The sequence below is a fragment of the Pleurodeles waltl genome, chromosome 3_1, assembly GCF_031143425.1.
Source record: "Pleurodeles waltl isolate 20211129_DDA chromosome 3_1, aPleWal1.hap1.20221129, whole genome shotgun sequence".
NCBI lineage: Eukaryota > Metazoa > Chordata > Amphibia > Caudata > Salamandridae > Pleurodeles > Pleurodeles waltl.
The window spans coordinates 828,523,688-828,546,599 of record NC_090440.1 but is presented as its reverse complement, the minus strand read 5'-3'; the positions used below and the strand labels follow the sequence as shown (position 1 = coordinate 828,546,599).

Sequence of the window (22,912 nt, the reverse complement as noted above, 5' to 3'; positions counted from 1 at the left end):
ATTATAGAAAATACAGAAAGGGCCTTAAAAAGGGTGTGCTTAAAGAAATTACAGTGAAATCCCATTTGCGAGTAAACATCACTGTATAATAGTCAAAGATGCCATTTATCTCGAAAGAGCATAATCTGACAGTAGGTAGAGCCCATCCTTCTTTAAGAAATGAAAGTTGGAGAAAAAGGATTCCTGGTCATTTATATTGCCAATTGAACTTGTTCTACAAGCTCTCTACTCTTGGGAAGAAATTAGTGGATAGGCACAAAGGTATTTATCTGAACAGATATATACAAATCGGGCAATACCCTCACCTTAGGTAGGTTGCATCTCCCTATGAAGCCTAGGGGTAGCAGATTCCATTGCTCACATCGCTGCTTGATTATTGAGACAAGAGGGTCATAACTTAACAGTTGTTTTACTCATATAGGGGATAGCGGAACACCCAGATAAGCGGTGAAGTCTGCACCGGTGGTCTTCAGTGATTCTCCAAAACTTGAGTTTTAGATCTATTAAGCTTGTACGTAGAAAGCGCATCAAAGGTGGTAGCTTTCTCTTCAGGCGCAGGACTAGCCAGTTGTGGTTTGGAAGTAAGCACTGCTATGTCAACTGTGTAGGCTGCTAGACTAATTGTGGTCAGGTTAATTTTACGTGGGTGCAGGTGGGTAGACCAATTTGATGTTGTAGATAATGCTATGAGGAGAATGCAAAAAGAAATGCAGAGAGGAGACATACCTGACTGGTCCCTCTCCTTAAAAGGACTTAACTCAGATGAAGTAACACGTGTATACACAAGAAGAATCAAAGCAGTTAAACAATTAAACAATCACAGACAAAATTTGTAAGGCTCAACAATTAATGAATATATATATATATATATATATATATATATATATTCGGTGGCATGTAGCTGCAGATACACATGCTATGCACAGGTCCTGCCATCTAGTGTTGGGCTCGGAGTGTTACAAGTTGTTTTTCTTCTAAACACACATTGTTGCTGCTCTCCCCATTCAAACTCATGTTTCTTTCGAGTCACCTTGCACAAAGGGGCCAAAATCTGACTCAAGTGAGATTGCTGCCCCCAAAAGCCATTGAAACACAAAAGGAGAGTATTGGGAGTAACTTAACCCCACACATGCTCCCGTTTTAACTAGAAAACCATAAACACGAAAAGTATGGGGTGTTGCTGGAGGGAACTGGACTGTTAGGCCCTGTTCAGGAAGCGATAGTTGGACGCGTATTCTCCATGCAAGGAAAGGGTGTGAAGAGTGGCTGTGCCTTGGAGGTAGTTCCCTTTACGGACTAGGTGGTCTCACACACATTATAGTGTCATGCTTCATCATATGACCTCCTAACCCCACCCAGGTAAGATGATATACTACCTGGGCGGACTCAACCTCGTTGTTAAACGAACTGCTGAGGAAGTGCTGAAATTAGATTTAGCTGGCTAATACAAGAGATCCAGATAAAGAATTGGTGAATAATAATAAAATTACCTTACAAATCCCCTTTTTCGCTGGGGATTTTTAATGTAGGTGTTCGTAGGGAAGAATAAAACCAGGGTAGGGACTCCGTTGAGGATGATGAACCAAGGAGTCTAAAAGGAAGGGACCAACATGTTTCTGCCTGCACTAAGAGCTGGAAGGTCTGGGGCATTCATCAGGGTCGGGGATCCCTATAGAACAAAGAGCATGGTTACATGCTCGATAATATAGAAAGTGCTCAAGTTGAATAAATATATTCTTCCCCCCTCCCTTCCCCCCCTCCCCCCTCTCTCATCCCCTTCCTCCTCTCTTGCTCACTTCTTAACACTGGAGCACAAAAATGCGTGCTCTACCAACTCAGTACACTACTGGACCTGTGAAGAACTCTGCCAGGAGGAAGTACTGCTATGCTGCTACTAGGACTGGCACTCTGGACTGCTGCTCTGGAAAACCTGCATTTCTGTTGTGCTGCCCTGCTGTCTGCTATCGTCTGCCTTGCCAAGGAAGGACTGGAACCAACTTACTTGAGCCCAGAGTAGCTCCAAGGGCATGTTGGCTCACCCCCTGTTCTAAGTCTCAGGAACATCAAAGACATCTCATCATCCTGTAACAACACCTGGACTTTGCTTGCTGCAAGTCTTGTCCTGCTAAGTGGTACCAATCCAGTCCTGGGCCCTTGAAAGTGGGTATAAAGTGCTGCAACTAGCAGAACCTGTGCATTGACACTGTTGCACTGATCGGAACTGGCACATCTCCCTCAACACCGGTGCATCTCTGTGAAGATCGTGGACACCGCATTACCGACTGCATTGCGCATCATCTCCAGTTTCTTATGCAACTCCGACTTTGCGCAGCTCAGGGTCATATCTCAAGTTCTACTTGCTGGATGTTTGCCGTTTTTGTCTTGTTTTGTTGATAAGAATATAAGCTATTTCTCTAACCACGTGTGATATCTTTTCATGTGGTGTTTTCACAGTTTTCCTGTTTGAAGTGTTGCATAAATACCTTAACACTTTGCTTCTTAGGTTAAGCCTGACTGCTCTGTGCCAATCTTCCAGGAGGTGAGCACATGCTAATTTAGGGTGTGTTTATGACTTACCCTTACTAGGATCTAGGATTGTGGTTCCTGCTTGGACAGGAAGCATACCTCTGCCAACTAGAAATCTCATTTTTAAATCTGGAGAAAAGGAGATTGTCATTTAGATGATTCTTGATCCAGTACCATTGATTTAAGAGAGCTTGTACTTTTGGCCAGGCAGTGCAGAAATAAGTATGATCTTTACAAAGGAGTTTTTCATTTGGTTGGCTCTTGAAGCAATACCTGAGCTTCTTTTTCTTGGAACGAAGGTATCAGTCACCGAAGTTGCCAGTGACAAGAAACTGTGGCTTGGCAGAAATCTGATTGTACTAAACAGGACAAGTTACCTACTTTACCAGTGTTGCTAGGGCAGACAGTCTGATAGAGAAGCTGCTGGAAAACAGAATTGCCCAAATACATTAAAAATGCTTTTTGTATTGAGTCAACGTCATCTAGTGTCTATTGAAGCAAGTTGCTTAGACATACACCAGCTTGCTATTTGTGTCTTTTAAGTGAGAGGTTCTAAGTGCAGACGAATCTTTATAGTCTTTTTGGTGCAGGCAGATAACATTATATATTGATGACAAGGTAGAATGTTCCTTTTAGGGTTTTGCACCATTACCATTTGTTTGCACCGGTTAAGGTTGGAATGATGGCGAGTGCTGCAGTATGGTTACTTCAGTTAGATCATTAGCTGAGAAGTCCCTTTGCAGCTTTAACGCCTTGTCCTCTTCCCTGCTGTTACTTAGTTCCTTTTCCAATTTTTATTAACTTGCCCATACCGTGTTTCCCCAGCACCCACTCCAGCGTGCCTTAGATCAGCATCAATTGAAACATCATCTGAGTAATCAGAAAGGGAGAAGAAAGTCTTGGGATTCTTGCTGAGTGCTGCATTTTGAACAGCCTCCTCTGATCCATCTCCTCCTTCAGCATCTGACGCTTCTGATTACAGCAGAGGGGCTATCTAAACCATTGTTAGTGGTATCCATTGTTTCTGATGAGATCCTTGGTGCACAGGAGGTTCCAGCTTCCATTATAGACTGTGCAGGTTGTGCTGCAACATAAGTCACCCCAGTCTTAATGTTTGTTATTACTACTGGAAGCTGTTGTTGCCTCTGTAAAGGTACTACTAGAGGTGGAACGAGTGCAAGTTGTTACATAAGCTATTGCACCAGGTCCCGGGCATTCAAAATAATGGGATAAGAAATTGTTGCTGGAACAGGCATCGCCCCCTTGTACCTCTGGAGCTACAGAAGGTGAGGAGGAGACATCCTTTTGGTTATTCCAGATTCTACACCAACATACACCTTTACTATGTTGTGCAGAACCTGCCTAGTATCAGAGAACTCACAATTTTTTCAGTGAATGTCTCTTGACTCATGAACAATCGCTTCTATGATCCCAGACTCCTAAGAGGCTAACATATCAGCTAAGACCATGACGTGCTGTAGTTTCTTGCTTGCTATTATCTTTGTGATCCTGTTGTGATGCAAAACCTCCAGCAATGATCCTGCTGTGATGCAATGTCACCCAGTGCTGATTCATCCATGACAGGAGAGCCATACTTAGGTGGGTCATGCAAGACCCGGGCAAAGATGGAGACCACAAAGGAGGTGAGCATCGGGCAGCCTTCGTGTCAGCTAACCCCCAGAGAAGGGTAACTCGAGGAGGTAAAATCTTTCAAACCCCAGAGGATCTTGTATGGATGTCCTGCAAGCCCACAACGTTCTTACCAGCGGGGTTGTTTAACAGCCTTAGCAGCCCATCCACAGCCTTTGGACTCCATTGGTGGGGGAGTGTGTGATCTGGAAAACCAACAACAGAATTGCTTGGCACAATGGCTTATACTGGCGTATGCAGAATGGAGGATCAGATATTTAACATTAGATCAGTTTTCTGTATTGCACAGTGTGAGAACAAAGTACAGTTGCATGCCATGTTTTAATAGCTGTACTAAATGGTGGAGGTCTGAAGCAGAGGGGCAGCCCTAAAATCCATTAGGCAACAACTTGTAGCGCTTCAGCTAGGGTTCTGTTTAGGCATGGTGCTAAACAAACCGCTCAGCCGCACGCTATTGTGTGTCCACCATCCTCCATTTCAACCCTTAAGTTATGAAAAGGGCTCCCTTTGCTACTCTCCTTTATCTTTGAATACATTAAGGAGCCTGCTTGATGGGCCTCTTCAACTTTGATTGGCCACTTTGAATCACCCCCTACTTCAAAGCTGTGATGGTTTCCCCTATACAGAATGACAGAGTTGCCAATTTGCCTCATCTAATGTGCCTACAACATGTGAGGAAGGATCTGGGCAAAAGTGTTTTTTAAGAGCTGGGACGTTAATTATCAAAAATGTAGGTTTTTAAAGGATTTTGGGGTTTGGGATTCCCTTCTGTATATAACAGTTCTGCGATGCTTCTGGGCGGGATTGGTGTAACACCATTTAACAGGCGTTTGTGTGGACTACGATCTCTGGATCCTGATATGGTGTTGAGGTGTCTATTTGTCTTGTTAGAGTGGAAACAGATAGTCATTTCATAACCCAGTATGAGCCGTATCTTTAACTGTTTTTGTATATCAAGAACAGTATTCCTATAATCAATACGGATAAGTAGAGACAGGGCATGGAATTAATCTTACTTCTAGGACGTTGGGGCTGAGGCCTAAGGGTGTGTCTTGACAGTCTGTTGGATGTCGTGGGGTCAGGGACAAGCAATTAGTGTCCTTGGGATCACTAAGTGCTCCACCAATGTGCTTCCAACAGGAAGCAAATCTTTTTAAAGCAGCGTATGTTTATGGATCCTGTGCTGCTTTTAAAAAAACATCCTGCGTAGGAAAGCAAATGTAGGGATGGTAGTCTGCTTTCTGTTGCAGTCTACCATCCCTACATTTGCAGCTACTTACAAGGATTTGGTGGATTTTTGTCGTTTTGAAATGGGACTTTTATTGTGTTGTGTTTTTGAATGTTTCACTCATCAGATACTTCTAAATGCTTTACGTGTTTTCTTAAGTTAAGCTTGTCTGCTGTGTGCCAGAGGTACCAGGGGTTGAGCTCACGCGTAAATTACTGAAATCTTAAACCAAACTTAAAAGTTAGTGATCTCATTACTTTTGGTGTCCTAACATTCACCCCTAATAATAATTCACTTTCTCACAATTACTTCTTGACTATGCACATGAAAAGGAAGCTTGTACTTACAGTCCGTAACAGAGCTGTTCTGCAGGCCAAGTATAACTCATGTTTGTAACTGCTATTTGGTGAAAATTTGTTCCACTGCAACAGAAACACATGAGACAAATGCAATTCAGGGTTAATACCCTCAGTGGCTATCAGAGTACATGCAAAATGCTTGTACTACATCTAAGGAGGTTAGGTGGCTTTTCTACATACTCAGTGCAAGATCATGTGTCGGGAAGCAGAACATCTGTAAAAATTAGATCTTGAAATTCTGTCTTGTTCAATTCTGTTTCCCTTCCAAGCCTCAGAAGCAACAGCCAGATATGTTTAGTGATCATGTGAAACTTGTTCAGGAGTAAAAGCGAAACTGCTCTGTTGTAGAAAACCTTATTGGATTTCGGACATGATAAAAATTGAACGCGTGCTAAAACACTCTCTATTCTGTCAGGAGGTTGATGTAAGGAAAGAGGCCACATCCTTCCAGCTTTTCTCTTTGTCCACACAATGTTTCAACATTTTAGGCACTACATTGTCAAAGTTCAAGGACATTGAAAAGCAATATCTGCTGTAGTGGAACGTTTCAACTTCAGGCCAAATAGATTTTGGATCTTTGCTTTTTTTGTGTATTTGCACCATCTTAACAAGCTAATTATGTCGTTATAATTGATCCATTAAAGTATATTGATCATCAGACTGTACAAGAAGGTACTGGGTTGTAGTTTGCCCTTGAAAATGCCACTCATTCATTCCTATTTGGAACATTATCATTATATAAACTTGTGTTTCATCTCTGATCAATCTAATACCTATCACAAAGATAGTTTGGGATTTCCTATGCCAATAAGTACATCTTTTTTCTTGTATTCTTTACTCATTTATGGGCATTGAGGATTCAAGGTTTTGTTGCCAAAATAAATCAGAGCTATAAAGCAGCTTAGAAAACTAAGTTTGCCTGTTGGTAAGGATTTTTTCCCAGCAAGGTGTTGCAGAGAGGACTGCAGCTTTATATTCAACTTGCTGTTATCCAAAAGGTAATTGTTATATTGTGTATTCTCTCATGGCCCATTGTGCAGAAGGATAAGATGCAAAAGCAGTATTCTTAAGCACAATGTAGCTGTGCAAGATTACGTACAAAGTGTTTGCATGCAGCTCTATTCACATGTACCCCAGGACTATTTTGCATATAATGCAGATTACCTAGAACCCTTGTTAAAGTGAGATTTCTTCCATTTTTGGCCTGTTACATATGACAGTCCATTCATAAAAAGTCTGTGAATTTTGGCCCAAAATTATCTTGGTAAAAAAGATATTGACATGTAACACTAATTCAGTAGCAATGGGGCAGTCCATACATACATACTTGTGTGATACTTTACCAAATGCAATATATTCAGTGGTCTCTGTATTTTTGAACTCCCCTCAAAAAAGCATTCTAGTTAGGAGGTGTAACACTAAAGATGTCTAAAGCTTTCTGAATTTACTTAGCAAAAAAGTGTTTAGGAATTCTGACTGACACCAGAAATGTCTTTGACAACTAAAACATACTGATACATTTTACAGTTGTTGTTATTGAAGAGATTGCAAGCTGACTATTTTGAAACATATTTTTTTACAGGCAGTGCATTGAAGAACTATTAGATGCATACCATGACCAAGTTGACAAGTGCCTTAAAAACGAGGTAAGCCGTTTTTGGCTATTTGGTGAAACACTCTTTTGCACATCACTATGATGATGAGTACTCACTGCCAGCAATTAGTATGTACTTTTCAGTTAAAAGAACAAGGTGTTGATGACAGTGACTGGAATATTAGTTGCTATTATGGCTGTCCTGTTGCTTTTTTTTGTCTTTTCAAGCCTGTATAATTCGAAAGTGTTTAATAATAACTGTCTCTGATACATTGAGAGATGTGGTATAGGAATGGACTTGTCTTGATGCTACACCTTTTTTGTCATTGTTTTTTTTTTTGTTGTGTCCCCTCCTCATGAGTACTTATACTTTCCGATGAGGAGTCTAGCTGAGTTACAACTTTAGGCTATATAAAAGGGAGGTCCAGTTTGCTTAACACAATCTACTTTGAGACAGAGTGCTGTCCTTCTCATTTAGTTACCTGGGATTAGGGTTGAGTGTTGTACCTTCTTTCTCTTAGCCTTTAATTAATGGTAATATGACTACTTCTCCTTTTTAGGGCCCTCAGCTCTCTAGACACATGAACTTCCAAGTCCTTTTGGTAAGAAAGAACCCAGTTGGAAGTCTTGAGATTCATTAACTTTGAATAACTTTCCCAATATCTTTCCCAAACATGGTTAGCATATTTTTGCTGCTGCAGAACAATACCACAGAGGCTAAGTTCCCTCTGGAGCTGAGCAACTCCCTTCCCCCCCCCCCCCCCCCCCCCCCCCCAACCAATACATCTAATATTGGACCAAATAGTTTGCATTGAAGATTCAGTCACACATCCTCCAGGGTTCTCCATTCATGCTACTGGTTAGCTGAGAACACTGTGGTGGCTCCTGATAGCATGAAAAAAATACAAACCTGAACTTAAACTTCTCATTGCTATACAAATACTACAGTGTAACTGAGGAGCGAGCTTTAAAATATAATTTACATAGGCCAGGCCCTTCTTTTTGCACCTCTTTTGTCCATCACAAAAAGCAACAGGACAGTTTAGCACTGTTTGCACTAATGGTGGAATCTGTTCCCCATCCACAGCCAGCACTCTGATGTTCATCATCCTACAAGGATTTCAGTTGGTCCAGTTCCAAATCATTTCCATCAGAGGTTCTGGACATTCTCTTTAATGTTTTCATACGTATCTGTATCAGATCTGGCTACACCAGGTACCCTGCAAAAATACAGACCTAAAATCCAAACCTTTCATGGTTGTCTGAAAATCTCACCATATTGTAAGAGGAAGAGCTTTAAAATATTTGATTCAGTTTCACGTAGCAGACATTTCTTTGCATGTTCCTTCCATGCATTATGAAAAGCACAGGAGAGAAGGAGTAATAGGACTAAGATCGCTAAGAGCCAAGTTTGGCGATATGGGGATACCCCATCACAAACGTGACCGATATCCCGTCCGCCATATTATGATTGTATAATATCCTTTGGAAACGTAATAAAGCGGACAGGATATCCGTCAAGTCTGTAAAGAAGTAACCCGACTGCTAAGCTCTAAATCAGGCATTTAATTTGGCAAGGCTAGCGATATCAGAGGTCCATAAAGCAAACCATGGTTGAGCTTTTGAGTACACCTGGGTGATTCAGAATAAAGGCTGGAGTTCAACCCTTCTCTGTATTTTTCAATGGCTCTTTACATTTGTCTGAACTCAGACATATTTCCTCACACTCTAATCCATGCTTTTTCACCAATTGATGCAGCTTCTCTTCAGTACTTTACTGCTCCAACTCCTCCTCTGCCTATATTCTTAACAAATGTATTAGTTCCTAGAAATAGTTTTTCATTTGTACAATGACATTGTGAACACGCGTCTTCCTTTACCGTGTCTACGTACAGTTTATACCATAAAGTTTACCACTTCCCCAATGATGACTGAAGAAGAGACTGTGCTGCCTGTTGATTTTGGTTCTAAGAGGGCAAAAGAAATAACATGCAGAAAAAGAAATAACCGATACAGCACTACAATAGTGTAGGAAGCTGGCTCTGTATATACTATCTCAAAGTGAGAGATAGTATGCACAGAGTCCAAGGGTTCCCCTTAGAGGTTGATAGTGGCAAAAATAGGTAATACTAGTTCTCTATTTTGTGGTAGTGTGGTTGAGCAGTAGGCTTATCAGAGGGTAGTGTTAAGCATTTGTTGTACACACAGGCAAGAAACGAGAACACACACTAAAAGACTTGGCTCTAGGCCAATAGGTTTTTATATAGAAAAATATTATTTTCTTAATTTATTTTAGAACCACAAGATTCAGAATTCAAGTAAATACATAAATTATAAGGTACTTGGCATAGGTAAGTATGGAACTTTGAATGAAAACAGTGATGTACACAGTTTTGGCAAAAATGGCAATAAGCTATTTTAAAATTGGACACTGCAAAAATCAACAATTCCTGGGGGAGGTAAGTATAAGTTAGTTTAGCAGGTAAGTAAATAACTTACAAGTTCAGTCTCCGGGGCATAAGCAGCCCACCGTTGGGGGTTCAAGTCAACCCCAAACACCCAGCATCAGCAACACAGGGCCGGTCAGGTGCAGAGGTCAAAGTAGGGCCCAAATAACATAGGCGCCAATGGAGTCTAGGGGTGCTCTGGTTCCAGTCTGCTAGCAGGTAAGTGCCTACGTCCTCAGGGAGCAATCCAGGGGGGTTTTGTAGAGCACTGGTGGGGGGGGGGGAGGGGGAGAGGGGTGTTGTCCCAAGCAGGCACGCAAAATACACCCTCAGCGGCATAGCGGCAGCCGGGTGCAGTGTGCAAATTAGGTGTCGGGATTTGCGTTGAAAGCAATGGAGGGACCCAGGGGTCACTCTGACTAGGCAGGCAGGGCACAGGGGGGTTCTCAGGCCAGCCACCGACTAGGCAAAGATGAGGGCCGCCTGCTGGTCACTCCTGCAGCGGTAGTTGGTTTCTCTCGGGCCTGGTGGCAGCGGGTACAGTGCTTCTTCCAGGTGTCGGGTTCTTTGTTACCGGGCAGTTGCGGTCAGTGGGAGCCTCTGGATTCTCTCTGCAGGCGTCGCCTTAGGGGTGCAGAGAGGTCGTCTGGGGGTCCTTGCTGCAGTGTTGGTTTCTCTGGACACGTGCTGGGGGCGTTGGGTGTAGAGTGTGGGGGACTCATGCTTCAGGAGTGAGGCTGGAGTCCCTTTAAAGTTGTTTTCTTCATTGTAGATTAGACAGAGCCGCTGTCCTTGGGAGTTTCTTGGTCCTTTGTGTTGCAGGGCAGTCCTCTTAGTCGGCAGAGGTCGATGGTCCCGCTGGATGTCGCTGTTGCAGGTTCTTTGAGTCTGGAGACAGGCTGCTGGCTGGAGGGTGACTCCTCCTTGGGGGCTGTGTCGTGGGGCTGGCATCTCCACTAGCTGGAGTGCCCTGGGGCGCTGTAACACCATGCTTGAGCCTTTGAGGCTCACCGTCAGGTGTTACTGTTCCTGCAGGGGAGGTGTGAAGCACCTCCACCCAGTACAGGCTTTGTTCCTGGTCACAGAGTGCACAAAGGCACTCACCCCATGTGGCCAGAAACCTGTCTGGATGTGGCAGGCTGGCAGAAACTGGTCAGCCTAGCACTAGTAGTTGGGCTGGTATACGGGGGGCATCTCTAAGATGCTCTCTGTGTGCATTTCTCAATAAATCCCACACTGGCATCAGTGTGGATTTATTGTGCTGAGACGTTTGATACCAAACTTCCCAGATTTCAGTGTAGCCATTATGGAACTGTGGAGTTCGCGTTTGGCAAACTCCCAGACCATGTACTCTTTATGGCTACCCTGCACTTACAATGTCTAAAAATTGGCTTAGACACTGTAGGGGCATAGTGCTCATGCAGCTATGCCCTCACCTGTGGTATAGTTCACCCTGCCTTAGGGCTGTAAGACCTGCTAGAGGGGTGACTTACCTATGTCATAGGCAGTGGGTTGTAGGCATGGCACGCTGAGGGGAGTGCCATGTCGACTTAATCATTTTCTCCCCACCTGCAAGCTGAGAGGCCGTGTGCATGTGCTGATAGAGGGGTCCCCAGGGTGGCATAATATATGCTACATCCCTTAGAGACCTTCCCTGGCCACAGAGCCCTTGTTACCAGGGGTACCATCTACAAGGGACTTATCTGTGTGCCAGGGCTGTGCCAATTGTGGAGACAAAGGTACAGTTTAGGGAAAGTCAACTGGTGCTGGGGCCTGGTTAGCTGGGTCCCAGCACACTTTCAATCATAACTAGCATCAACAAAAGGCAAAATGTTAGGGGGTAACCATGCTAATTTTCCTACAAATATGCACTGACAAAGTCTTTTCTTTAAATGCTAGAACAAGACTTCAAAACAAAGGTTACAGACATCACAACCTGTTGCAAAGCATTCCTTTGCACAGGAAGTGACTCCACCCACCTATTAAATCCAAGGTTCTGATAATGAATAACCAGTTGGAGGTAAGGTGATCGGAACCAACAACATACAACCAAATAGTTTTATATTGTAATGTTAAAGCAGTGGAAATTACAGGAATTCTTAAAGCAGTTTTAGATTTGATCTCACCCTATAAATCTGCTGTTTTTTTAAGACAAAGTGTATTGCATTTTTGTTAATCTGTGACATTACTGGTGAGGACGATTGACAGAGTAATTAAAGTAATTTTGCGAATGCCATTACATGTAGTCGCATACAAGTCAAAATCAATACAGAATGTACTGTGATATTGCAATACAGCAAAAATCACCCCACCACACCCCCAAACTATTAGATCTGACACCTAAGCTATGGCATTCAATTATGCATCAGCTCTAGAGGGTAGATAGTAGTGATTTAAACATATGAGAGGAGGCAAGGAACAATGCCATGTCTGATCAAAATGGCGATAATGGGGGAACCCACCTAAGCAATCCTTGTGAACGTAATCTAAATGAGAGCCCATGGCACCAACGACAGGTCCTCTGGGTACAGGGGAGCTGTCAACAAAGCAACTTTACAACGTGGTGGTTGTAAAATGTGCAAGGGTCGATTAATTAGTTGCCATGTCATGCACTTTAAACCCCTTTAGAAGAGCATCCCACACTGCAGCCTGCACAGCTTCCTGCGCATGCTGCAGTATTCCTCGGAACGAAGAACATCCCTCTCTGAAAGACCCCAGTGGGTCACCTCGTCTTGCCTTTTGGTCAACCTTGTGGCTGTCTGGGATTTGCATTGCCTTGTTATAAGCGTCTTTGCTATATAAGATACCTTGTTCAGCGTTGGGTGTGTAAATGCACCCTAACACAATTGAAGCTCCATCTAACATACTTCTAAGTAAAACATAGCACCCTTGTGTATCTATCTTAGTGTCAACCATCACAAATGGGACCCAGACTCTAAGCGAAATCGCTGCACCCTTGGCAAAAGCTGAACAAGAAGTGTGAAACAGTTGCCCCCATCGTTTCCTGCTCAACTTTTGGGCCTCATGGGTGGAAAGATGAGTATCCTGTAGAAATGTGATGTTGGCACAACGTCTGTTTAGTTGTGCCAGAACCCTGTCTTACATACAGTCCGTAGGCCCGTACATTATAGGTGACAGTGTTATAGGCATTTGAGATTATGGTCGAGGGTAACAGCAATACAGTGAATAAAAATTTCCCTACTCACTCCAGCCACCCCCAGGTAACATATCTTGTTGCTATTAGGTATCAGGAAAGTTGCTCAAGTGATTGCCGCCTACGGTCCTTCTTGTGCCTGCTGTGAGGAAGGAGCTATCCTCCGGCTAATTCAGGTGGACAGATGACGTTTCTAACATCGAATACTTACGAGGCTTAGATGGCTCAGTTTGGGATTCACATTGGCTCTGTAAGTTGGGAAAATGGAGTTCTAGCCAGTCCCAAGCCCCATCTGGCATTTCAAAAAAGAGCGTGTGCTTCACGATTCAACTTTAGCTTTGTAGGGAACAGCAAGGTGTATTTAACACCAGCACAACTCAACTGCTTTTCAACCTCCTGGAATGAGGAGCATCTCAACACGTTGGTCAGCCAACGTGTAAACTGGAAACAAGGAGACTCTGATATTTTCCATGAGGATAGGTGCCTTTTCATGCGCAACAGCGTGTCCCGATTCCTATAATTAAGGATCTTAGCCACTATGGGCCGAGGCAGTGTTCCAGATAATGGTTGCTTTGTGGGGACCTGATGCACACTCTGTACTGTAAACAGCTTGGGCAGTCCAGATGGGGCCACCACCTTGCAGAGCCAGTCCTCGACAAACTGGGTAATGTTGGGACTCTCAACACCCTCTGGCGCACCCACTATTCAGATGTTTTTTATGCAAGATCTTGCTTACACTTCATCTACGCGGCCTTGGAGCCCGCACACTTGTTGGCACAAGTGAGTAAGTTGTGTGGAGTGATCTGCTTGACATGGATTGAGGGAAGAAAGGGTTATCTTGTTTGTTTTGACTCTGTCAGATAATTTACACAGGTCATCTTTGAGGTCATTATGTCTGTCGTGATGGCCCCTAGTTGCTCCTCAGTTGCCACCAGTACGTCACAAAGCTCCTGAAGGATAATATTCAGCTTGTCCACTTGGCGGGCAAAATGGTGGAGGGTACAAAGTCTTTCGGGTGGCAGCGTGATTGATTTCCAACGGGCAGACCTGAAGCATGAGCGTTTGGTTGGTGTGTCGGGCTTGTGTTTAGTGTGACACATGTTTGCAACCAGGGATGTCAGAGAAGCACCTGATTGATGACTAGACCATAGACTGGTGCCTCTTGTCACACCTCTCAATAAGTCAAACTTTTCAGAACAAGGCAGATGGTGGGGCTCTGCAAATCGTGCTGCCACTGGTGTTATCACCCCACCATAGTCACTGACGTCTGTTCCCCAGTGCTTAATTTGAGCCGGCGGTTACTGTGCAGGGCACCAGAACTTCTTTTTTAGGGCTGGCACTTACATTTCTGCCTCAATCATTTACTGACAGCATAAGACGCATATGGGAAAAATGGAGGAAGAGACAAATTTAAAAAGTCACAAAAGGAGAAAAACTAAAGCTGCAAGAGTGAGCTGAAGGGGCAGGGAGTGGCTGTAAATGAATTAAAGAGGCCCAAGATGGCTTCAGGAATACGCGGCCTCAGGTGTACTGTGCTTGCACATTTAATTACAGTAGCCGCGTGTTTCAGAGGAGAGCTTTGGGCACCATCCCATTTTTATTTACAAATTAAGCACTGCCATTCGCTGCAGGGCCACTTCTCTCAGGAGCACAGTTTGTTGTGACATCATGCACCTCAAGCCGCAGCCTCCAATCCCAACACACCATTAAGGCAGGGTGGGTGGGTCACAGGGCATCCAGTCTCAAGCCCCAACAGGGCACAACCACACTTCAGTGGGCCCCCCCTTATTAAACGCAGGGCCCTGCCTTCATAGCATCAGCAGAGGGTAATTAGTGTCTTATTCACAAGGCATAGTAGTCATTGAGTGCACAGATTGTAGGGGTCACTGACCTGGAAGACCCGGAATCACCAGTCGGCATGGTGAGGGAGAATGCAGAGTCCCCGGGGCAAGGAAATTGTCAGCAATTGTTGTTGTACCACTGATCAGGCTGGCCAGTTGCTGAAGGTGTCATCTGCGGTCCCATAGGCCCTTGTCAGGAATTTAAACTTGGGCACTTCCCTGGAGCACCGCTTCTAGCCAGGCAGTCTAGGGTAGGGTGACCACCCATCCGTAATTTTCACATACTGCCCGTTATTTATCCCTTCCGTTCGTTGTCCGTGATGAAAGGCTTAACGGGCAGCATTTTTACGTAATTTTAGCCTTTCAGTCAAAGAACAAATGCAATTAGGACAGTTTAGTTTCCCCAGCTGGATGGAAAGGCAGGGAGTCTCCTGTGCTCTGATCCCGAGGGAGGGACAGACAGATAAATGGCCCTTCTTTCCAGGGTGTCTCCTTCCCGAAAGAAATGCAAAGGTGCGCACCTGGTAAATCTTCAAATGCAAAGGGGTTTGGAAACCTGTATTGTCTTTATTCAAATGAGTCACTTGAAGCTTTCTGATGGCAAAGATATTTTCTTTTAGAGAGGTACTGTAGGGGTGTTCCAAGGTGAGGGAGGGTGTAGTTTTAACGGACAGTTATAAAAAAAAATTGCACTAGGTGTAATCTGTATATTATTGGAATGTGTGTTATAGAGAGGCTTTTTTAAATTTATCCTAAATGTATTTGCACATTTTGTGGTAGGCTGTAGTAGGCTGTGTGTAATGCATGTTTAAAATAAGGATTTACACATTCACAGTGCTTTTAGGGACCTCGGCATCTCATAGTACTAACAAACATTGGCAAAGCCAATAGGTCACATCTACGCAAGAGTTACGGGTTTTGCCAATGTGTTTTAGCCATGTTCTACACCAAAATGGCTGCTGTTCAGCATGGCTAAAAGTTAGTGGCATAAAGGAGAGTGGTGTGGAGTGTCGCAAAGTGGAATGGCAAAGAGTGGTGTAGAGTGTTTGGCTTGGCAGAGAGTGGCGTGTTTAGGAGTGGCATACTGTGGAGTCACGCAGAGTGGCATATAGTGGGGTGGTATGCAGTAGAGCTGACTGGTGTAGAGTACATTGGTATAGAGTGTTTCAGAATATAGTGGTGTAGAGTGAAGTGTCATTGAATACAGCGGCATAGAATTCAGTTGCATTCAATGCAGTGTCGTAGAATGCAGAGGCATAGATTAGACTGGTGCATAGTAGAGTGCAGTGGTGCAGAGTGGAGGGGTGCAGAGCAGAGTGTATGTCCTGTTGCATCGCTCACCTTTTGGGATCGTGGTCTGCTGCACAGGCCAAGCCCAGGCCAGGGCCCGCTATCTCACCAACGCACTCAGCCAGCACTCAAGTGGTATGCTTGGGACTGCGGCCTAGGAAGTTGGAGGCCCAAGCTTGGATGGGCCGCAGTTGCAGTGCAGAGCGCAACACGATCTGCCCTGGATCCTCAAAGCAGTCCACTAGATTCAGCACAGCATCTAAAGCAGAAAAGTGTCAGTTTCAGGCTCTGACGCTTTTCAGGATGCTTGGGCCGGATCTGAGAGTCTCTTGATTATGCTTCCGCCATCTTCGGCGGTGGCCACGCGACCTGTAAACATGCTGCTTGAGGACTCTTATCACCACTAGTTTCATTCAAATCTATTTTGCCTGTGGAACACTGTATTGTCAGGTAACAGTTTCTACATAGGTAGTGCGGATTCAGAGACACGAGTTTCAAAGACTTTGAATAAAATAAATTACAACCCATATTGTGACGTTTGTAGCCAGGGAAGGCTCTCTAGTAAATAATAATTTGTCATGCGTAATTTTTGCAACCGTAACACTCTTTCAGTTTATACCAAAGAAGAGCGGCTAGAATGTTTCTTTCCCAACACAAATGCACTTTGTCACTAATGTAATTTTATAAGTGTCAAAATTGGGACAAAATTAAAAGGTTTGTAGAGTTTCTTACACATAAAACTGCTGAAAATTTTATTTTTGGTCTATTGTAATAAGAAAACTGACAGCAAATTCAGAGCAACACAGACATTCTCGACACCACAGTCAGATTGATTAATGGCTGAGTCGTGCATGACTTAGGCTCCGTCTCTTAGTGGGGTCCTTTAGGATAAAGTTGTGAATTTGCTTTTAAAGCTGCAGCAAGTTTGGCAAGTTCTACTGATGTGCGGCTCTTTAGAAATTTAAAACTTGAGCAAAGCCTTTAAATAACAGAGTATCTCCACCTTGAGGCACAAAAGACTGTCAATGCTTTTAAAGGTTGAACAGGCTTATAAAGTCAAGTAAACTTTCATTTCCAAATAATTTTGTTGAGAATGCAGAGGTCACTACAATGGCAAGTCTTCAACGTCCAGAAATGCAAATACAAATTTTGCGTGTCTCAAATGTTCCTCTTGGCACACCTGCTTGCTATACAGTGTTATCTGTTTTTGTTTATTTTAGGTCATAGTTGAACTTTGTTATTATTCGATTTGTTACCTACTTTTATAGGTTTCATAGTGAATAAAGTATGAACTGATTCATTGATTGGTTATCACTTGTTTAATGGACACAGCATATTAATCGATGCCATCTTGTGACATCCCCTTTTAACATGGTAAATTGCCTTCCTCGTTATTTATGCATCCACAAGAAGGATTGCTGTGTTTCAGGCTCTATTCTCCAATGATCCATACATGGGATTGCACAAAAGCAAAGTATTGGATCCATCTTCGAAATACCCTCTCATTCTACCACACCGTAGGAAGCATCCGTGTTTTTTTGGAGGCATACACCCATAGCATTTTTTCACACATCAACTAGCGCTGTCTCCCTTTTTTATAAGCAGTCTTCTTGGTTATATTTCCCCCTAGAGAGACAGCTTTTGACCAGTAATTTCACATTCTCCTTTTTGCTTGAATCTTGGACTGACATATTTTGTTGCCTCTGTCACAACATTGTTAGAAATGTACAGTCTCATTCCAAGGCTGTTGACAGGAGGATGTACGAAAAATTACCTTCACATTGATTGTCACTTTAGCTTTTAACTTTCTTAGCCATCCTTTATTTTATTTTTTCAACATATGTATTCATTTTCCAAACACAACCATATATTCATGCAGAAACACACCAGGGTGACACACCATAGCGTAGATTATGAATTCTTTGTCTTCCCTCAAACAGCCATTGCATTTTCCTTCTTCATATATCAGTTAGACTCTCATTAGTGGCATTACCCCATAAATCGTTCAATTTAGGCATAAATACTATAGTACATTCTCCATTTACCATAGACCTTGTCAAATTTCTTCAGGCACCCCACACTTGCATAGACCACTGTCTCCACCTCCATACCGTGTCCATGGCTGCCAACCATTTCTGTCTAGTTGGGATTTATGGGTTACCCCAGCCCCTTGCGGTGTCTTTTTACAATCCAATATCCCAACATACAGAATACCATTTGATTTCTAGCCATTTCGACATTGTTTGGGATTCTCAATAAAACAAAGTGTGGGCTGCACAGTGTATCCTGGTTTAGGAGCTTGTTCTATTATTTCGTCACACCAGTAGGCTTTTATAGGGGTGTGCAGGAACATGCCTTCTTCCATTTTAGGTATGTGGGGGGTTGGTCTCTTTAGATTTTTTTTAGAATCTACTTCTTTTATAATATGCTCTGTGCAAATTTTTAAAGGCCAACTCCCACGAAGTAGTGCTCCTACCAATCAATGTCTTCCAAAGGACCCATCGCTCTCTCTCACAGGTCTTACTTAGTCTTACTTTTTTTTAAATAGTTTTTATTGGGTTTTCAAGTACCATAGCATGTAGCACAATGAAGCATATATCAGATTGACAAACTACCGCCCCCCAGCATCTGCATATCTATATAAAATGACTTAAAGATGAGTAAAAGCTAGAAAACAACATTGCAGTGGCACTTAATAGGCTACTACCAATCCTCAGATGTATATCCCAACACCTCCCACATAATAGAGTTCTTTTCATTCTTCCGATGTCGATAGTAGGTACGCTGTTGAAGGGGCCCAAATGTTCTTGGGTCTTGAAGGTAGATGCAGTTCTCTCGCATATACTTCTAGTTAGGACCTGCAATATACCATGTCTAATATCACGTTTCTTTTGGTAGGTTTAAGCCTGCTGCCCCAGTGGAGCACCACCCATCTCTTTGCCGACAACAAGGCTACAGATATGAACCTCCGTCTGGCAGGTTGTAGATTTTTTACAGCCCCAGCAGGCAGACCACAGGCTCACAAAGCACTGGTTCCGCTGCCATGTCCATCAGCGTAGCAGCCACTTGTGTCCAATAGTTCATAACGGGGGCACACTGCTGAGCCAGGTGTAAAATATTCACCTCCCTCTCCCCACATCGTATACAATTGGCGTCTTCACGTACCTCAGATTTGTGAAGTTTAACAGGAGTGTAATATGTTTGATGTAAGAATTTAAAGTGGATAACTGGTTACAATTGGCAGTTAGTGTATGTATCGGCGGCACAAAACTTAAATCTGTTTTTTCCATGGTTTAGGGGAGTATTGCTCTAAGGACTTCGCTGTAGTCCGCTCTTTTTCCCCTTGCGCTTCATTACAGAGTGTAGTAATTAAATGGCAGTGCATGGGGCTAGTAAGGAGCACCTGAAGCACAGTCAAAGTAGGAGGTACTTTGGGGAAATGAGGGAGCTTGTAGTATAAAAACATCAACAACGTGGTTGGAGGCAAACGCCTATGAGCTCTTCTGGTGATATAAATGTGTCATTAGGATTGAAAGCCCCCATGTTCCTGAGACCCACATGAGCAAGGAGTCTGGAGCTCCTTGCCCTCTTGAGAAACCGAGATTGCAGGGTGATGTTAGAGTGACAAGGCCAGGGCATATAGTGGAAGTTTCTCTTCTAACACACCCAATTTCTGCCAGGCTGTGCATGTGGCTTGTATGGTGTCAATCTAAGTGCGTGGGACATCTCCTGATCCATGTGTTATGACTGCAGCAAGTGGAACGGAGTGTGCATTGTTGTGTTCCACTGCATTATGTGGCGTGTAGTCATGAGGGACAAACCCATAATGCGCAAAATGTGCCTGCGCGCAGAGATAGTATAGATAAAATTCCGGTGCATTATACTCACCCTTGTCATATGATAAGGTAAATATGTCCATACTGATGCGAGGTTGCGTACCAGCCCAGACCATCGCCAGCAGTAGCATATCCAGTTTCTGAAAAAAGCACACTGGCAGGCCAATGGGAATACTGTCAAACAAGTTTAGAAATTTAGGTAGTACCATTGTTTTTTAAACTGCTATTCTATCCGCTAGCCACATTGGCAGCATCTTCCATCTAGCCATCTGATCTTCAGGTTGTGATATGGCTCTACCATAATTCGATCAGACTACTTGTTCGGGATCTCAGGTGTATCCATACTCGCAGAACTCCTTTTTAAAATTCACTTGTCAGTCCATCTATTCCAGGTGCCTTACCATTCGGGAGTGCCCGTATCGCTTCCTTAACATATTCAGCCATAATATGTTGCATGAGGAATTCTCATTGCCCCAGAGACAACCACGCCAGCGCCACATCCTCCAAATATAGATTGGTCTCAGCTGCCGTGGCCATCTTACCGGTGCCCTACAGACCAATATAAAATTATTGAAAAACGGTAAGGATTGCAGGCGTATCATAGTGTACCTGTGTGTCTCCGTCAGCTATCTTAATTATATGTTCATTACCCCTTGGTGTCCGCAGCTTGCCAGCTAAGCTCCAACCAGCTCGCCCGCCCTACTCATACGACTGCACTACATGCTCTTTAGAGAGAAACTATAATTCTTAAGAGACCAATTCATGGAATTCTGTCAGGTGCTCGTGATTCACTGCCAGGAAAGCTGGGCCTGGTTTACACTCAGTCAAGTTCCAGGGATTGCAATGTGATTTCTTTTTTATAATTGGTTACCAATTGCTTTATGCACACCCTCTTGAGTGCTCATGCAGACCCCTCTTATCGTACCCTTGAATGCCTCCCAAACCGTACCTTTCCCAGCATTTTAATCAGAATACTTAATAATCACTGCACAAATTTCGTATTTGCTCACAACATCCAGCAGTGCGGCTGTGAGGAGGAGTCATTTAAACGGTTGAGGGGCATCCCTGGCATCTCTATACACACATTACTGGCGAGTAGTCTAAATGTGTCTTGGGCAGTGTTCGACCCCAGCTACCTATGGACAACTCTCTACTGAGATCAACCAGTAGTCTAATCTAGACCACGTACCATGGACAGATGACACAAATGTGCCTTCCCTTATGTGTGGGTGCCATAGCCGCCACGCATCTACCATGCAGTACTCTCCAGCACAATATGTGCTACCTGTTAACCATGCCACCCTGTCCTCGCTGATCTATCCATATAAAGGTCCAAGTATGTGATCAGGGCCCCACCCCATAAAATAATGGATGGTTACAAGGAGTGTATATGTCTCCAAATAGACGTAAAGAAGTCCAGGTCATCTATATTCGAGGCATAAGTATTAACCAGTGTAATATGGGTGCCATACAGGATCCCCTGGGCAATCATCGCCTGTACAGATCATCTTTAACTGAGTGCGTACCCATAAAGGGAACCCTGTGTTTCACCAATACCAGAACCCCTCTAGCACAAGAGGAACAAGATGAGGGCAGGCAATAAGCTGCCCATTGTGAGCCAACAGTTGTATCTGACGGCTGTGCCAGGTGGGTCTCCTGTAAGAGTGCGATGTGAATATTATGTTGATCTAAAAAGTTAAGGACTAAGTGGGTTTTACTGGAATTGTTCGGCCCCTGCCGGGCCATCATGTAGAGTAATGTGCAACGCGTGCCTGCAAGGCCAACATTGTAATTGTATACTGTACCTACAGGCTGGTGACATCGATATTGTCAGGAAATCTTCTAACACACCACGCCCCCCCCGGCAGTAATGGAGGCCAAGTACTCTCGTTACATGTCCTATCTGCAGTGTCAAAGTTGTTTGATCTTTCATGATGCTTATGTCACCAGTCTGTTTAGTAAGGAAAACGTCAAAGTTCCACAAAGTGTCTTAGTCTGTGCTGTCTCTTGCTGGCTGATCCCGCCGCCGCAATGCAAGGGTTTCAGGTATTCTTTTGCAGTTTTCGGAGCTGCACAGATTTTTTTGTTTCTCACTGTGGATGATGCACGGCTATGTTGGATATAGAATAGTGTACGAAATACACACCTTCTGTAATTGACGCTTAATGTGGCGGTATTCTTTTTGTGCTGCCTGGACTGTGACCGTGAAATCTGGGTAGAAAGATATCTCATCACCTTGGTAGTTGAGATCCTTCTTTTCCCTTGCCAACCTGAGTGCTGCATCTCAGTCTCTATAGTGGACGTGCCATCAAGGACCTGTGTGCTAGCTCCACCACTAGCATTGCACAGAGGTTCTCCTGCCTAAATAAGGTGGTGATCATCTGTTCCACAAAGTCTTCCATTTTCCCAGTATTGTCCGACTCGGGTATGCCTGTAATTTGCAAGTTATTTCACCATGATTGGGACTCCAAATCTTTACTCCTGGTTTGAATCACCACCAGCACTTTCTCCATATCCAGGCTTTTTGCCCTCACTGTGTGGATGTCATCCTCTATCGTGGAGATTCGCTGTACTGCCGCTGTGAGGCGTGACACTGCCATTGTGTGTTAGTGGGAGGAAAAGGTAAAGTCGACATGGCATCCCTCCCAGGGTGCCATGCCCACTAACCATTGCCTGTGGCATAGGTAAGTCACCACTCTTTCAGGCCTTACAGCCCTAAGGCAGGGTGCACGGTACCACAGGTAAGGGCATAGCTTCATTCTTGGACATTGTAAGTGGAGTGTGGCCATTTTAAGTACATGTACTGGGAGTTTCATTACGAACTCCACAGCTCCATGATGGCTCCACTGAAGACTGTGAAGTTTGGCATCAAACTTATCAACACAATAAACCCACACTGATGCAAGTGTTGGGTTTGCTGTAAAATGCGCACAGAGGGCATCTTAGAGATCACCTCTGTATTTTACTCAACCCTCTGGTGTAGGGCT

General features: G+C 43.8%; 1 protein-coding gene across 1 annotated transcript in view; it reads left to right on the top strand.

Moving 5' to 3' along the window:
• PIK3C2A (phosphatidylinositol-4-phosphate 3-kinase catalytic subunit type 2 alpha) overlaps nucleotides 1-22,912 on the top strand; it is an 852,450-nt gene that overhangs the window by 274,923 nt on the left and 554,615 nt on the right. Inside the window, 1 exon segment of the mRNA XM_069223730.1 lies at nucleotides 7,346-7,409. Coding sequence (XP_069079831.1) covers nucleotides 7,346-7,409 — 64 coding nt within the window.